Below are 16969 nucleotides of genomic sequence, written 5' to 3'. Positions count from 1 at the left end.
GGTAAGGGATGACAATCCACGATGATATTGTTGTTCAAGGAGCGCAAGTCAGCACATAATCTAACCCCGCCAGACTTTTTGCGAACTAAAACTATGGGGGAAACCCATTCGGATGAATCACAAGGTGTGATAACCTCCTCATCACACAAATTTTTCAAAACTTTCTTTAATTCATCCCTTGCGCTCAAAGGAAGAGATCGGACTTTGTGGACTATTGGTTGGGCATTGGACTTGAGGCGAATTTCATGCTTAAAACCCAATACTGTGCCAACCTTATTTTGAAAAACATTGGGAAATTGATGCATGCACTTGCTGGACGTGTCGACCGAAACCACTTGCAAAGTAGCACTGACTGCTTTACTTACACCAAGTGCCGCGCAACTAGTAACCTCCCCATTACAACGCCAAAAACATACAAATACCAAAACTTCCTTTTTAGCCAAGCGATATGGCCTAACGGCCAGAGCTGCTGACTTTGGAGCTGGGGAACCAGGTTAGAATTTTAGCGTCCGCTCAACATCCTCTGATTCGGGGCAAATCACTTAATCTCCCGGGACCTACCAAAAAATTAATGTGTCCTTGTGTAACTTAACTTGTGCTCATGTAAAGCGCGCTAATACTTTCGGGACAAGTTCGGGCTACACAAAACTGCAAAAATAATATATATATATTTTTGGTGGGAGTTAAAAGTGTTAGTTCACACGTTAAGACTAACAAAGTAGGATAATAACCAAACAAAATAAACTTGGGGCGGAAGAGACATAATAGGCAGTAGTCTCGCACTTGTACAGTGTGGACTTCCGCTCACAGTCGCCATGGCTACGCGACATCCAGTCTTTCCTCCCAGACTGCTACTTCCGCCGACGTCACGAGCAGTGGGAGGGCGGCTGGGTTTCGAGGGGTCCGAGAGGAGGTGGCGCCGCGTCACCAGTGTGGGTACCTCCTGCTGACCCCGCCCCTAACCAGAGCCACGGGAGCTGCTCGCGAGCCAGCCAGAATCGACCTCCCGGGAGAGACGGAAGCGGCGAGGGCAAGAACACGGAAAACAAACCCGTTCGCCAGCCTTCCCCCGGCAGGACCCAAGACCAACGCGACCGGGCGAGTTAGCCCACCGCTCCCTTGCCAGCTCCGAAGATCAGCCTCGGCACCGGAGCCGCCGGCCCGCAGCCAGCATCAATGCGGTACGGACCCAGGATGATGCCGGTGAGTGCTGGCCTCCGCTGCGGCCTCATCTTTGTTTTTTGGGGGGGGGTCTGTGTTAGCTGGGGTTCACTTTGAGGTGACCAGTTTCTTGGCTCTTGCGAGGAGCGGGGCAGGCGCTGGGATCGCTTTGGGTAGTTTCTTTTATCGCTTTCGACAGTCTTGCAACCTGTTGGTGATTTGTTTATGCATGGAGTGGATAGTTTCTTGCGCCAGGGCTGGCCGAGGACTCCTCCGGCTGCGACTGCTGCTTGTGTGTGGTGGTGGATGGAGGTTTTTTTTTGCCTCCAGATCAATACGAGACGTGTAGTTTTTGGCTTGTGGGAAAGGTAGCTTTCCTGAATCCTGGACTGTATCTATGGGGAATTACTTGGATACCGGCGGGTTTGGATTTCATTGGTGGCGCTTTCTCTGTCTAGATGTTGCAGCACCCTTATGAGATTTATGTCAGTTTTACATCTTGTGTTGTATTTTTTCGTGATGACATGGAAAGTGGATTCGTGCTGAATGTTAGTATGAGCCACTTGTTGAATGCAGGCGTCCATTTTATTTGGCAGTGTCGTGTGTGCATTTGTTTGAAAAATCGCAAACACCTTTGAAGTATGTAATTGAAAGTTTATTTTTCTTTGTACTGTAAAAGCAAGACAAAAATCGGAGTGTGGGGAAGGAGTTTGTTGCGACACAAAGTGGCACCGGGAACAGTTACAATGAAAAACAACTCGTGTTTACAGACTGTCCCAGAAAAAAAATACTTTAGCATGGTGTTACATAAGACATTTGAAACATAAATGCTCTTCTCGACAATTCTGAGCCGGCTGATATTTACTGCATTTCCCCACCGTCTGTAGTGTGTCCCGCTTGGCTATAAATGGATTTGTCACTCGGTAGTACAATCAATGTATAATTGGATTTGTGTTTTTGTTTCGTGGAATACAATGGATATGCGCCTCTTTCTCCGCCTCGTCGTGAACCGGCTCTTCATGATGTGTTTCTTTTTTTGGCGTGAGTGATCCACTGAAACTGATGATGTCATCCTATCTCCTTTTCACAAGACCATATCACAGCTCCGGTCACGTCTTGCTTAATATCCGGATTGGAGCTTGTCCGCGGTGTCTGGTGTTTAAAGAACGCATGTGACCACCCACTCTCTCTGTGTACCCAACGAAGTTTATTGTCCGCGAGGACCTTATCATGTGGGGTTTTCATTGATCCTTTTTTTTTGTTTAACGCTTTATAGACACCAGCAGTGTAATTGTTGTTTACGGTGTTTCTTTTAAGTCCGTGTAGTGCACGAACATCTACCCTTTCCACACTGTATAATGTAAAAATGTCTGTAAAAGGTAACACTGACTGCTAAATTGTGTTCTGTGCTCAAAAATCCACTATTGGCTTTTGCCCAGACAAATGGTGAAACTAGCTTAAATTAGTACAGCAACCCAGCCCTTCGATAGATAGAAGGGGAGTTTGGCTGCATTTGGGGATTTAGTTTAACCAGCATTTTTGTTGGGTTATGTTCATGTATTGCTGATATTTTGGCAGCCAATATTTTCCAGTTTTTGGTTTAGCGTCAATCACCCCCCCCCCTTTCAGTTTTTAAGTTGCTGTACCATCCTCTTCTGCCCAACTTCTGTTGTCTGCTTATTTTCCTAGCCCATTTGTCCGCTTGTTAACCCAGCCCCACCCGCCCACCTCACAGCATGGCTAAACAAGCATTTGCAATGCAATAGGTCTCGCATTATTAATGTTTGAGCTATTGGCATTGCTAAATAATGCAACCCTAATAGCTCAGACTTTAATTATGCGAGACCTGTTGCATTGCAAATGCTTGTTTTTACCGAGATTACCAGTATTTTAAAGTCCTGGTCACCTAACATCAGTATTTTTGTTCCCATTCCTTCATACTTGAAACAGTAAACACAAAAAGGAAACTTTAAAATGTGTTCTAGATCAGTCTTAATGATACACGACTGACAGTTAAAATAAACAAAGACTAGAAAGTTATGTTAAAAATGAGTTTGGATGATTGTATATAATAGTAACATATATAGCCTATTTAATATGTCTGAGGCTTTACAGAATACAAATTGTCAGTTTATACTCTGGGAAAGGGGACAACCGCAGAAAAATCCTTTAATTTGAAATCTTATTGTTATCTTTTCCCAAATGCTGACATGCATGACAGAGCTGAAAAGAGACATCAACGCAGCAAAGAGAATTTAACCAAAAGTGCTTCTACTGTACATGCGCTGTCTTATTTTACCACAGCTCGGCTGCCGAAGAAAAAAAAGGTTAGAGGCCAATGTAGTGAGACAGCGCACAGGAAAGCTGGTAAAATGCAAATAATGAAGGAAGAAAAGGGAAGCACGGCGGAAAGACGGTACAAATGAACTCAGAGAATAAGGAAAACATTGAAAAAGGAGAAAAGAAAGAAAATAATGAATGAGTGGAAAGAAGAAAAGAAATAAAGATAAAATAAAAGGAAAGAAGGAAAGCAGAAGAACATATTGAAATAAAGAGGAAATGTGAGATGATGCAATGATAGGCAATTGAAGGAAATAAAAGGAAGAAGGAACTAACTAATGGTAGTAATACCAAAAAGAAAAGATGCAAATAATATGTGAAAGAATGCCAGGAGAAACATAAGAATAAACCGATAAAAAGAACGATAGAAAGTTACAAACAAGCATTTGCAATGCAATAGATGGATGGCAATGCGTCCGTGAGACTAGCCCTGTGGTGGGGGAGGGACAGTTGTGAGAGGCGCCATGAGGAAACAATCTCTCGGCATGCTGTGGTGGGGGAGCGCATTCCAGGCGGGGGAGCGGACCCTTTGAAGTATGATGCTGTGGCTACACGTGCACACGCCAGTGGGCTGAAGCGCTTCCCCAAACGGATTGCATGGCTACACGATGCACGTGATTGTGCGCGTGTTCGCCATGCAATCCACTTTTGGGAGCACTTTGAAATGCCCCTCTTACTAGAGTCTCGCATAGCGATTGCGTAAACGCAATAGCTAGGCGAGACCTAAAAATCATTGCCAAAGCCAAGAGCTCTCATAAGCAAGACCTATTGTCTTTCCCAATGCTTGTTTGGGTCGAGCAGATGTCTGGATGAAAAAGACCTATTGTGGGATAAACAAGAATTTAAAGTTTGCCCATTCCTTATGGTTCACTATCGTTAGTCATTCTCATTTCCTTTCCTCTCATTCAATGGCTTGTCTTTTGTTTATGATTAAGCACACCATGAGAATGGATGTGTTTTTAGCTCTCTCCCATGTGTCCTTCCCCTCAAGCTGTCCCTGTGGTTTTTAGGTCTCGCCTTGCTATCGCGTAAGCGATCGCAAAGCGAGACTATTGTAAGGGGCTCCCAAAAGTGCTCCGAAAAGCGGATTGCATGGCGAGCACGCGCACAATCGCGCGCATCGTGCCGCCATGCAATCCGTTTGGCGTCGCACTTTAAAGGGTCCGCTCCGCCGCCTGGAATGCGCGCCCCCGCCAAGCGCGCGCGCCACGCTCCGCCGGGCTTGTCTTGTTTTTATTACTGCAGTTGAATGTTTAAAAAAAACGTATACACCATGTTGACCCTTTTCCATGCAACGTATTCTACAACGCCATTCTCATTCATACATTCACAGCAAACCCGTTCACAAGAGTGACAGAAAATGTGGTATTAGTGTTACATTTTTGTTTACATCCATACCCGCTCACTTATGCAATTGAAAGGATTCATGACCACACAGTTAAACAAAACTTACTGATTGGCCTTGCCGTGAAGGAGAAACACGTGTTGACACACACTCCCGATCTGTGAAACGTTCACCCCACTTTCTCGAAATTGAAACCAGTGCATGTGTCCGACGAACTTCCTGCCGCTTATCTGAATGCACCAGTGGCAGAAGATAGTCACCATCTGCGTATTTACCCATTCATTAATTTTCTATACCACAGTAACTAAAGCACACAGGAGAATGCTCTTATGATGAAAAAGTAAACAAATAAATCCATATTCATACATTCAACTGCAGTAATAAAAACAAGACAAGCCCGGCAAGGAGAGACACGTGGAAGGTGAGGAGAGACGTGTGGAGATGTCTCTCCTCACCCTCCACGTGTCTCTCCTCACCCTCCACGTGTCTCTCCTCACCCTCCACGTGTCTCTCCTCACCCTCCACGTGTCTCTCCTCACCCTCCACGTGTCTCTCCTCACCCTCCACGTGTCTCTCCTCACCCTCCACGTGTCTCTCCTCACCCTCCACGTGTCTCTCCTCACCCTCCACGTGTCTCTCCTCACCCTCCACGTGTCTCTCCTCACCCTCCACGTGTCTCTCCTCACCCTCCATGTGTCTCTCCCTCCATGTGTCTCTCCCTCCATGTGTCTCTCCCTCCATGTGTCTCTCCCTCCACGTGTCTCTCCCTCCACGTGTCTCTCCCTCCACGTGTCTCTCCCTCCACGTGTCTCTCCCTCCACGTGTCTCTCCCTCCACGTGTCTCTCCCTCCACGTGTCTCTCCCTCCACGTGTCTCTCCCTCCACGTGTCTCTCCCTCCACGTGTCTCTCCCTCCACGTGTCTCTCCCTCCACGTGTCTCTCCCTCCACGTGTCTCTCCCTCCACGTGTCTCTCCCTCCACGTGTCTCTCCCTCCACGTGTCTCTCCCTCCACGTGTCTCTCCCTCCACGTGTCTCTCCCTCCACGTGTCTCTCCCTCCACGTGTCTCTCCCTCCACGTGTCTCTCCCTCCACGTGTCTCTCCCTCCACGTGTCTCTCCTCACCCTCCACGTGTCTCTCCTCACCCTCCACGTGTCTCTCCTCACCCTCCACGTGTCTCTCCTCACCCTCCACGTGTCTCTCCTCACCCTCCACGTGTCTCTCCTCACCCTCCACGTGTCTCTCCTCACCCTCCACGTGTCTCTCCTCACCCTCCACGTGTCTCTCCTCACCCTCCACGTGTCTCTCCTCACCCTCCACGTGTCTCTCCTCACCCTCCACGTGTCTCTCCTCACCCTCCACGTGTCTCTCCTCACCCTCCACGTCTCTCCTCACCCTCCACGTCTCTCTCCTCACCCTCCACGTCTCTCTCCTCACCCTCCACGTCTCTCTCCTCACCCTCCACGTCTCTCTCCTCACCCTCCACGTCTCTCTCCTCACCCTCCACGTCTCTCTCCTCACCCTCCACGTCTCTCTCCTCACCCTCCACGTCTCTCTCCTCACCCTCCACGTCTCTCTCCTCACCCTCCACGTCTCTCTCCTCACCCTCCACGTCTCTCTCCTCACCCTCCACGTCTCTCTCCTCACCCTCCACGTCTCTCTCCTCACCCTCCACGTCTCTCTCCTCACCCTCCACGTGTCTCTCCTCACCCTCCACGTGTCTCTCCTCACCCTCCACGTGTCTCTCCTCACCCTCCACACGTCTGTCCTCACCCTCCACGCGTGTCTCTCCTCACCCTCCACCTCACCCTCCTACTCACGCTCCACATGTCTCCTCCTCGCGCTCCACGTGTCTCCTCCTCGCGCTCCACGTGTCTCCTCCTCGCGCTCCACATGTGTCTCCTCCTCGCGCTCCACATGTGTCTCCTCCTCGCGCTCCACATGTGTCTCCTCCTCGCGCTCCACATGTGTCTCCTCCTCGCGCTCCACATGTGTCTCCTCCTCGCGCTCCACATGTGTCTCCTCCTCGCGCTCCACATGTGTCTCCTCCTCGCGCTCCACATGTGTCTCCTCCTCGCGCTCCACATGTGTCTCCTCCTCGCGCTCCACATGTGTCTCCTCCTCGCGCTCCACATGTGTCTCCTCCTCGCGCTCCACATGTGTCTCCTCCTCGCGCTCCACATGTCTCCTCCTCGCGCTCCACATGTCTCCTCCTCGCGCTCCACATGTGTCTCCTCCTTGCGCTCCACATGTGTCTCCTCCTTGCGCTCCACATGTGTCTCCTCCTCGCGCTCCACATGTGTCTCCTCCTCGCGCTCCACATGTGTCTCCTCCTCGCGCTCCACATGTGTCTCTCCTCACGCTCCACATGTGTCTCTCCTCACGCTCCACATGTGTCTCTCCTCAGCCTCACACTCCACCTCTGTTTCTCCTGTTAGCATCCGCAACTAGGTCCTAACTGGGACTGAATTACCGTGAAAGGTGCTCGTCCACCTACACCTGGGCAAGACCAGGCAGTAACAAACATTGGGAAAGCCAATTAGTCTTGCCTAGACAAGATTAATTGGCTTTGTCAATGTGATTTTTAGGTCTCGCCTGGCTATCGCGTAAGCGATTGCTCAGCGAGACTTATGTAGGGGCTTCAGAAAATGCTCCCAAAGGCTTCCCAGGCGGATCGGGTGGCGGTTACGCGCACAACCACGCGCATTCCATTTTCCACCAGCTACTTCCTGCGCATGCGCCGCCTCACGCATTCAGAGAGATTTAGTAAGGGGCACAAGACCTTGGGAATGCGGTTTATGGCCAGTGCATGTGAGGCATTCAAGCGCGAAGCTGGCATCTGGCATCGGACTTGAAAGCAGCAGACTGCTTTCGCCAGCGCGCGCTCGGCCTCACTTCCTGCATCCTCTCTTACAACAATTAACTTTCGTTATAACTCACACCCCATATGCTCGTTCCCTCCCACCCTTCCTTTGATGTCCGCTTTTCTTGTTGTTTACAAACCACGCCACACACTGCTGCACGCCTGCTGCATTACACACTGCTGCATTACACACTGCTGCACGCCGCACACTGCTGCACTCCACACACTGCTTTTATGCGAGTTTATGCTACTGACATTGTAAATGACAATGCCTTTTATTTGTTTTAAAACCAAAACATAAATAAAAGGCATTGTAATTTTACAATGCCAATAGCTCAAACTCTTATAAATGCGAGGCCTATTGCATTGCAAATGCTTGTTGTACTTCTCCCCTGCTCCCAGTCTTTCTTGTGTGCTGCTGTTATCCTTGTGTGTTACCACTTCTCAAGCGCTTTCTCCCCCTCACACTCTGTACTTATCCCCCTATGTGAGCTTCTTCTTGCTCCTCCACTTGCTTCTCCTTTCCCTCTGAACCCCCTCCTCCTTTGTCCTTCTACCCCTGCTGTCCGTTAGAAATTGGTGCCTGTATTGTTTAAATGGTACCTGCAAGGGTTGTGATGCACATGTCACCAGAATGACATGGCCGGTCGTGTCATCACATTTCTTGTTTTGTAACCGTATTGCACAGCATTGGGGGGGGGGGGGTTACCCACTGTACGGTATTAAAAAAAGCCAATGGCCAAGCTGATAATCTGTCACAGACTCGAGGCATATTGATTTTGCCAGTGTTTGTTTAGAAGCTGCAAATACACATTGTGTACTAGCTTAAGTGATTGTCAAGAGTTAAAAACACATGAACATGTGATGGTCTTTGAGTTGCATCGAATATATTGTTGCACGAAAGGAAAACAATTATTTGTACATTCTAATAGTGGGTGATTCAACTAATGAGATTATTTTAACTTCAAGAAATTAAGTTGACTCCGGGACATGGCCACTTTGGACTACGTGATAATTGTAGTGAATGTGCACAGACCTGCGGATCCTAATGTACAATAGTAGTTTGTAAAGCAAATTCTTTGACCCACCGCTTGATCTGATGTCTGTGTAAAACACCATTTTTTTTTTGCAGGCATACTACCAATATCTTTTATTAACATGTTTGTAGTTATTGGTAATGAGCTCTTTGTCTTTGAGGCCCACATGTTCCTCTGGCTGCTCTGCTGTCTTGCAAGTCTGATGTATTATTTTTTATGCCACACGTGTTCCCCTGGCTGCTCTGCTTTCTTGTAAGTCTGATGCAATGTTTTTTTAGGCCACACATGCTCCCCTGGCTGCTCTGCTGTCTTGTAAGTCTGGTGTATTGTTTTTTTGTGGCACACATGTTCCTCTGGCTGCTCTGCTGTCTTGTAAGTCTGATGCATTGTTTTTTTAGGCCACACATGCTCCTCTGGCTGCTCTGCTGTCTTGTAAGTCTGGTGCATTGTTTTTTAGGCCACACATGCTCCTCTGGCTGCTCTGCTGTCTTGTAAGTCTGGTGTATTGTTTTTTTGTGGCACACATGTTCCTCTGGCTGCTCTGCTGTCTTGTAAGTCTGATGCATTGTTTTTAGGCCACACATGTTCCTCTGGCTGCTCTGCTTTCTTGTAAGTCTGATGCATTGTTTTTAGGCCACACATGCTCCTCTGGCTGCTCTGCGGTCTTGTAAGTCTGGTGCATTGTGTTTTTTGTGACACACATGTTCCTCTGGCTGCTCTGCGGTCTTGTAAGTCTGGTGCATTGTGTTTTTTGTGACACACATGCTCCTCTGGCTGCTCTGCGGTCTTGTAAGTCTGGTGCATTGTGTTTTTTGTGACACACATGTTCCTCTGGCTGCTCTGCTGTCTTGTAAGTCTGGTGCATTGTGTTTTTTGTGGCACACATGTTCCTCTGGCTGCTCTGCTGTCTTGTAAGTCTGGTGCATTGTGTTTTTTGTGGCACACATGTTCCTCTGGCTGCTCTGCTGTCTTGTAAGTCTGATGCATTGTGTTTTTTGTGACACACATGTTCCTCTGGCTGCTCTGCTGTCTTGTAAGTCTGGTGCATTGTGTTTTTTGTGCACACATGTTCCTCTGGCTGCTCTGCTGTCTTGTTAGTCTGGTGCATTGTGTTTTTTGTGACACACATGTTCCTCTGGCTGCTCTGCTGTCTTGTAAGTCTGGTGCATTGTGTTTTTTGTGGCACACATGTTCCTCTGGCTGCTCTGCGGTCTTGTAAGTCTGATGCATTGTTTTTTTAGGCCACACATGCTCCTCTGGCTGCTCTGCTGTCTTGTAAGTCTGATGCATTGTTTTTTTAGGCCACACATGCTCCTCTGGCTGCTCTGCGGTCTTGTAAGTCTGGTGCATTGTGTTTTTTGTGACACACATGTTCCTCTGGCTGCTCTGCGGTCTTGTAAGTCTGGTGCATTGTGTTTTTTGTGACACACATGCTCCTCTGGCTGCTCTGCTGTCTTGTAAGTCTGGTGCATTGTGTTTTTTGTGACACACATGTTCCTCTGGCTGCTCTGCTGTCTTGTAAGTCTGGTGCATTGTGTTTTTTGTGGCACACATGTTCCTCTGGCTGCTCTGCTGTCTTGTAAGTCTGGTGCATTGTTTTTTTGTGGCACACATGTTCCTCTGGCTGCTCTGCTGTCTTGTAAGTCTGGTGCATTGTGTTTTTTGTGGCACACATGTTCCTCTGGCTGCTCTGCTGTCTTGTAAGTCTACCACATTGCATTATTTGTCTCTTGTGAACTGATCCTCCCCTCCAGAGCGGCTCCTTGCCTTTATTTAAGTAGCAACTGAAGACAAAACTCTGCTGCCAACTATCCAGGAAACGACAGGTTGACTGTAGCCTTGGCCTCACTCCAAGGGCAGTGGAATACAATGCAGTTCAGTTTTGGCGGGTTTTGATGTCCATGTCGGTGACATAACTCCAGAGTTCCAGTGGGTGGTGTTCATGTCCTTAAGTTGAGGTGTTCCCAGGCTTTCCTATTGTCCTTCCGGACTTGGTGTTGGAACGTCACTAGCTGTTCTTGTCATTTCCTCGTTGTAACTGTGTTAACTGGTTGTGGTAAAGTTGGCTTGCCAGTAGAGGGACTGATTATACCGTAGGAGCCTAGAGTAGTTTACTGCAGTAATAACACTGTTAAGCAGGTGGTGGTCCAGAATTTTGACTGACTGAAAAAGGAAGGGGATTATTTTGCGGGGGTTTGTGTGTCACGTATAATAGAACCATTTAAAAGAGGAAAACAGATGGAACGAACTTATGTTGCTTGGTTTTCGGTATAAACAGAGCAGCATGTATATTTCGCCTCCTCTCCCACGTGCCGCGTTTCCCATGTGTTGTTTTCCTGTTTGGTCCCGTGATATTCTAAAGTGCGTCACTGCGTGGTGCTGCGATCACGTTTCACGTGGTAGCTTGTTCTACTGAAGGTGCAGCGCATTAGACACCAATGCAGATCGAGTTTCAAGGTGAATGCTTAGGAGAGTGGCTGGAAGACTGTTGGTGTCAAATCTGGATGCACTTGCTTCTGAGAGAATGAACAGAAACACGTACTCTCAGCATTGCCCTGCTAGTACTTTCTTGGCAGATGGCTCTTTATGGTATTTATTATTTCTTTGCCTTTTCAGATACGGTATTATTAGACTTGTGGTAATTCATGTGCCCGCGGCGGAGGTCTGTGTGCCGCCTACCGGTCCAAGGTTCGAGTTCTGCAGTGTTGGATCATGAGATGGTGTTCATCTATGCTTTGTTTAGAATGACTCTGGCCATGCTGCTGCTGAGAACAGATTCACCTGCGCCACATGGCTAAACCGTGATAACTAGCTGCACACTGCGGTTGTCTAACAAGGCTGAATTGTGAGCACTTGATGCTCACCTCTGTTGTCCGTGACCAAGTGTGTCAGTTCAGAGTAGGAACAGACATCAACTCCCAGAAAACGGTGTGAATCTGAGCCAGCTCTGGGGAAGGCGGTGCTAGTGATTGAATACAGTCGGCCAGCGATTCTTAACCTGGAGTCTGTGAAACCTACTTTGGGGGGAGAAGAGGTCTGCACCTGTTTAGGAAATTAAATCATTTTAGCAGACTAATACATGTATTAAAAACTGAAAATTATAAAACGTTCTGTGAACGAAATAATTTGAACTTGGAGGCTAAAGATGAAGTCGGCATCCATGTCTTGAATCATGGGAGCAGCGCAAGTGTAGCTAGTGGAATATACTGTCGAGAGTTGGCGGCCTTAAAGTAGGCACTAGTATGTGCTGACAAAAAGGGCATGCATCAGAGCAAAAAAGACAAATTGATGTACTAGAATGTAGCATAAGTCTTTTGTTTATAAATAACACAAATATTTGAAAAGTCCCAACCTTCACATTAACATTTAGTTTTTTTTTTCTTGTTTTATTTTTTCCATTTTGTAGATTAAGTCAAATATTTCATAATTTGTGTTTTGTTTGTGTGCTTATTTCTGTTTTTGTGTGTATTCTTTTGAGGTTCAAATCATAGAAATTGTCGAGGTGTTGGTCCATTAGTGATTCGTTTGGAGTCCACAAAAGTAAAACGGTTAAGAATCGCTGCAGGAGACTGTTTCTTGGGTCTAGCCTTCAGACTACATTAACTTTTTTTTTGTGTTTTAGAAAACCGGTTGTCTCTAATAAATAAAAATATTTACATATTGTCGACTTTGAGACAGCCCTTCCTATTTATTGCATGCTTTCTTCCCCATTTTACTCCCCTAGGTCTTATTCTGCGGTTCTCCTCCCTGCCTTCAGACTACAACTTTTTTGTGTTCTAGAAAACCGGTTGTCTCTAATAAATTGAAGGGTTGAGGTAGGCAACAGTGGGGATTAGATTAAGAGGGAGGGTATTGGAAGTTAGCGAAAAAGTATGAAAATGAAGGCTGAGGAAGAAAGGGTGGTACAGAAGGGAACACGGAAGGGTGATGGTAGGCTTAAGTAGGTACTTTTTTGTACATAGGGGGTTTCAAACAGGATTTGAGATTATACTTTCCTACATGATTCAGCCTGTACAAACTGGGGAGTTGGGGATTGAGTGAGATGGTCAGTATAATCGGGAGATCAAAAACTGTGGAGTGTGGGGATTGAAACAATGGTCACTTTATTTGGGATATAGTGAGGTGATTTGGTTAACATGACATGAGGAAGTTGGTTTAGTGGGATACACGTTCACCGATGGGCACGTTTTGTTTTACTTTAGAGGATGGTTTATAATATGTTGTAACACAAAGTTTGTGCTTGATTTTTGATCATGTTTTGTATGGGGCTGATGTGTATTTTTAATATTTGTAGATACCCCTGAGGAAGGTCTTAATTCATACCGAAATGCATTGGGTGAAGAAAATGTGTAGGATGAATGAAGACAGATTACGTGCCTGGGTATAGGCCCGGATGGGCAATTCCAGTGTCATTTATAATGCGTGAGATAGTTGATCTTCATTTCCTTGACGTAACGGATAAAACTGGATGAACTAAGAAAATAAAATTTGGAAAAACTTTGGTAACACTATTGAGTACGTGCAGATATGTCGCAAATGTGCATACAGGCTGTGCCACTCATTGGGACACGTAAGCTTGCGTGTCACTCTTGTGATGATTAGTTATAAAATACGCTTAGGAATGGAGCGTTAACGTGGAGTGCACGCCAAAACTTGAATAAAAGCAAAGGAACAGAAATTGAAAAGAAAAGAAAGGAGTGCTTCAGACCCTTTACAGAGAGTTTACTAAAACCGCCACATCTACAAATCAGAGGGCAGGAGAATGTCTAGACATAAATCTTTCTTATTGCATCTTCAGGATGGCTGGGTGACCCAGACAAACCAGAAACCACATCTCCAATTTGCGTAGACATCCCAAAATAGAAAAAAATAATTCTATGACTCTGCAGCAAGCTTTTCCCTCTCTTCGTGCTATGAACTGAAATGCCTACCACTTCGTAGGCTTGATTCCCCCCCCCCTCCCCCCCCGCCACTCCCTTCAGTCACTATACCCAGGAATCTTTATTCAAATCTAAAATTTATACATTGGTTATACAGTGTATACAATTATACATTATAAAGCTATCAGTTTCAATCCAGCTGTGTTTGTGAATCCGTCTGGAATGGGTGTTTACTGAGTAGGCATCCTTTCCATGCTCTCAAAGGCTTTGAAACATAGCGTGAATGCTAGTCACACCTGCTTTTGTAGTTGAATAATGTGTCTTTACCGATGCTTTCCTTTGTGGTCTGCATTCCTGTGTTTAATGGGACAGCTGAACGTGCTGTGTTTGAGTGCCGGGGGTTCGGTGCTGTTCCTGGTATGTGGGCCTGAAATCTCACGTCGTTCGATGTTCTCCAGACGCCCTGACAGCATCTCTCAGGGCGAGGTTCGTGTTATTCGCATAAGTTATGGAAAAGCACACGTTTGTCCGATTCCAGAGTCTTGCGTCTGAGCTGTGGAATTCATAGTGGCTCAGACCGGCTGGAGAGAAGGTGAGCCAGTAACGCCCTAGCCCCGGGCTCATTGTTTAGGTTTCGAGGGTGGGGCAGCGGCTCCTGTCCGTCCCACCACCCCAAACCCCGGAGTGGGCTCATGGAAGAGTGCCGTTCGCTGCCTCGTGCTGTGTGGCTAACATTCTTCAGTAGAACAGCGGTCTGGGCGTACCTCTTTCTGCACTGTACGAGGTACTGCACAGCTTGGTCTGTGCAGTAGTATCTTAGCTGCACAGCCTGGTGTGTATCGCACTGATGAAAGCATGGCTCAGGAAGAGAACTCCTTGTCCAGGTGTATGCCCACTCATACTCCCAGCTCAGCAACATAGCGACAGCTTCACCACATCAAGGAACTTACATGGTGTAGGCACCCCGACACAATTCCGACCATGCGCATGTTGCTTCAAGCTTTGCACTAGGAGTGAAAGGGGTTTACAAAGTTTACCCATACGTAGATCGCGACTACCCGTTTCTCAGGTTGTCTCTCAGATTGCGAGTTTGATGCTGATCGTCTGTGGCTCCGAATACCTATACTGGTGTTACTTTGTCTGGTATGTCGTAAGTCTACAGTTTCTTAATCTTATGCCATCCTCGCGGCGTACTTTTTGATGTTGTCGAGCATGGCTATAGTGGGTTTCTCTTTGGTTGGAATCCTAGAGAGGGGACTTTTTTTTTTCTTCCTTCACTCCTTTCCTACGCCAGAACCTAGGCTGGGATGTCTTTGGCGAGCACTTGGCTATGTTAGTTCACTGTCCGTGCCATGCATCCTTGGGTTTCCTTGTTTTTCTTCACCTTTCACCATGGTGTCTATTATAGCAGAAACCACCTGTGACCCAACACAGCTCTTCCCAGGTATAGCAGAAGCGATCTGTGGTGGGTTAGAGGCTTTGCCTGTGTTGTCTTATCCATCACATGTTTATACTCCTTTTTCTATTTGCTCACTACTTTGTTTCTCTTGTATGACCAAGTAGAGGTTCCCAGCACACTTCGTTTTTGGACGGTCTCCAAGTGGTAATTGCATTATTGTACGTGGAACTACGAACCAGAACCGTGACCCCGAGTTGTTAGGCAGCCGCCTGCTGTTTTATCACCAGGCTTATAATTAAATGCCATTGTGTACATTGCTTTTATAATTATTTTACTGGCGATGCGCTTTGGTGTTTAGACAACAGAGATCTCTGAATATCTGCATGGTAATTTGAGCATCTTCACAAACATAGCTGATCGCTAAATACAAATGTTTTAGCAGAAGGACCAATGTAAAGACTTCTAGGCACATCTTTTGCTCCATTATTTTTAGTGTTGTGAAAACCATATGCAGTCGTTCACTTTTAGAATGGGGCAGCTATACTATCAGCTGAAGTTTGAAATGAGCTTCTGTAAGAGTGTCTCTGTATATACTGTTTCCAAATAGGAACAGTGTGCACACAGTCCACAGTCCCCAGAGGTTTGGCAGAGGCTAAAGTTACTCTCTAAAGTGGTAACTTGGTCGAACAGTAAGGCAGTATCAGAGGACAGTGTAAAGCATTTGATGTACACACTCAGTCAGCAAATGGTCTCACACACTCAATAACTGAACTCTAGGCCAATGGTTTTGTATCAAAATATATGGTTTTATTTTAGAACCAACAATAGGTTTCAAAATATACTTTCTCAGAATGAGATGCTTTAGATAAATACTTTCAATAGGCAATAGACTTTTGAATGCAATAGTCACAGTTGTTGAAATAGGCAACACAAATTCAAACCCAATTATACATTAAGCTCAATGGGAATTTCTAGTTAAATGCAATAGGTTACTTTTTGGATTACTTTTCTTACCACAGGGCTGGATCCTAGATTCAGTCCTGGGACATCTCCTGTAAACAGTTGAGTAAAAACGTTTTGGTTACAGTAGTGATTTTTAAGGAATATTATTGTATTTGAAAAGTTGACACAGAATTTTTTTCCATAGAATCACCAATGTTATCCTATGGGAGGAAATTCACTTAGCAGGTAAGTGGGGTTAATGTTACTTTTTCTAACTCGGTGTTGGATCCTGGATCCAGCACTGGGGCATCTCCTGTGAACAGTTGAAAGAATGTGTTTTTGTTATACAGGCGATTTTTAACGAATATTTGTAAGTTTTCAAAATCAACACTTAGAAGAATTTCTGGTGAAAACCAGGCAATGTTATCCTATGCAGGAAAATCAAGGTAGAGGTAAGTATGGTTGTAATTACTTTTCAGGGTCAGTGCTGGGCACCAAGATCCAGCACTGGGATCTCTCCTGATAACAGGTGAGTAAATTCGTTTTGGTAGTTCGGCTGATTTTAGATGAATATTTGAAGGTTTCAAAACTCGACACTTAAAAGATTTTCCAAGTGAAACCAGTCAATGTTACCCTATGGAAGAAAAGTGAGTTATCGGCTTTTGGGTAAGTTCTCGACTGGCAGAGTTAAGGTTCTGGGTATAGACTCAGGGGTTTCCAAGAGTCAGGTAGGTACAGTTGTTACACCCTCAGCGGCACAGGGGCAGCCAGGTGCAGGGTGAATTATGCTCAGTGTTATCCTACGGGAGGCAGGGGGCCTTTGGTTGGTGGCTGCTGGCTAGCAGGCCACACGGCTGTGGGAGCTGGGCTCCTGGTCACTTGCTCAGGGCAAATGGGGAAGTAGATTAGAGTAGAAGTTGCATTGCCAGGGGCACCCGGGCGGCTGGGTGCAGGGTGCTTTTAAGCTGTCGGGCGCTGAATGGAATCCATTGGAGAAGCTCAA

At 46.4% G+C, this 16969-nt stretch overlaps 1 protein-coding gene across 2 annotated transcripts in view; it reads left to right on the top strand.

Annotated features, from left to right (window-relative positions):
• Positions 1-850: 850 nt before the first annotated feature.
• Positions 851-16969, top strand: part of TP53BP2 (tumor protein p53 binding protein 2) — a 322660-nt gene continuing 306541 nt past the window's right edge. Inside the window, exon 1 of one of the 2 annotated variants that reach the window (XM_085612994.1) lies at positions 851-1203. In XM_085612994.1, the coding sequence (XP_085469120.1) occupies positions 1177-1203 (27 nt within the window). In that variant the 5' untranslated portion in view covers positions 851-1176. The remainder of the gene's footprint in view (positions 1204-16969) is intronic. The other variant, XM_085612995.1, reaches the window with a different exon arrangement.

Source organism: Triturus cristatus, chromosome 6, assembly GCF_964204655.1.
Source record: "Triturus cristatus chromosome 6, aTriCri1.1, whole genome shotgun sequence".
In the NCBI taxonomy this organism is placed as follows: Eukaryota; Metazoa; Chordata; class Amphibia; order Caudata; family Salamandridae; genus Triturus; species Triturus cristatus.
The sequence above is the reverse complement of the archived record's forward strand: the minus strand, read 5'-3'. Positions and strand labels throughout refer to the sequence as shown.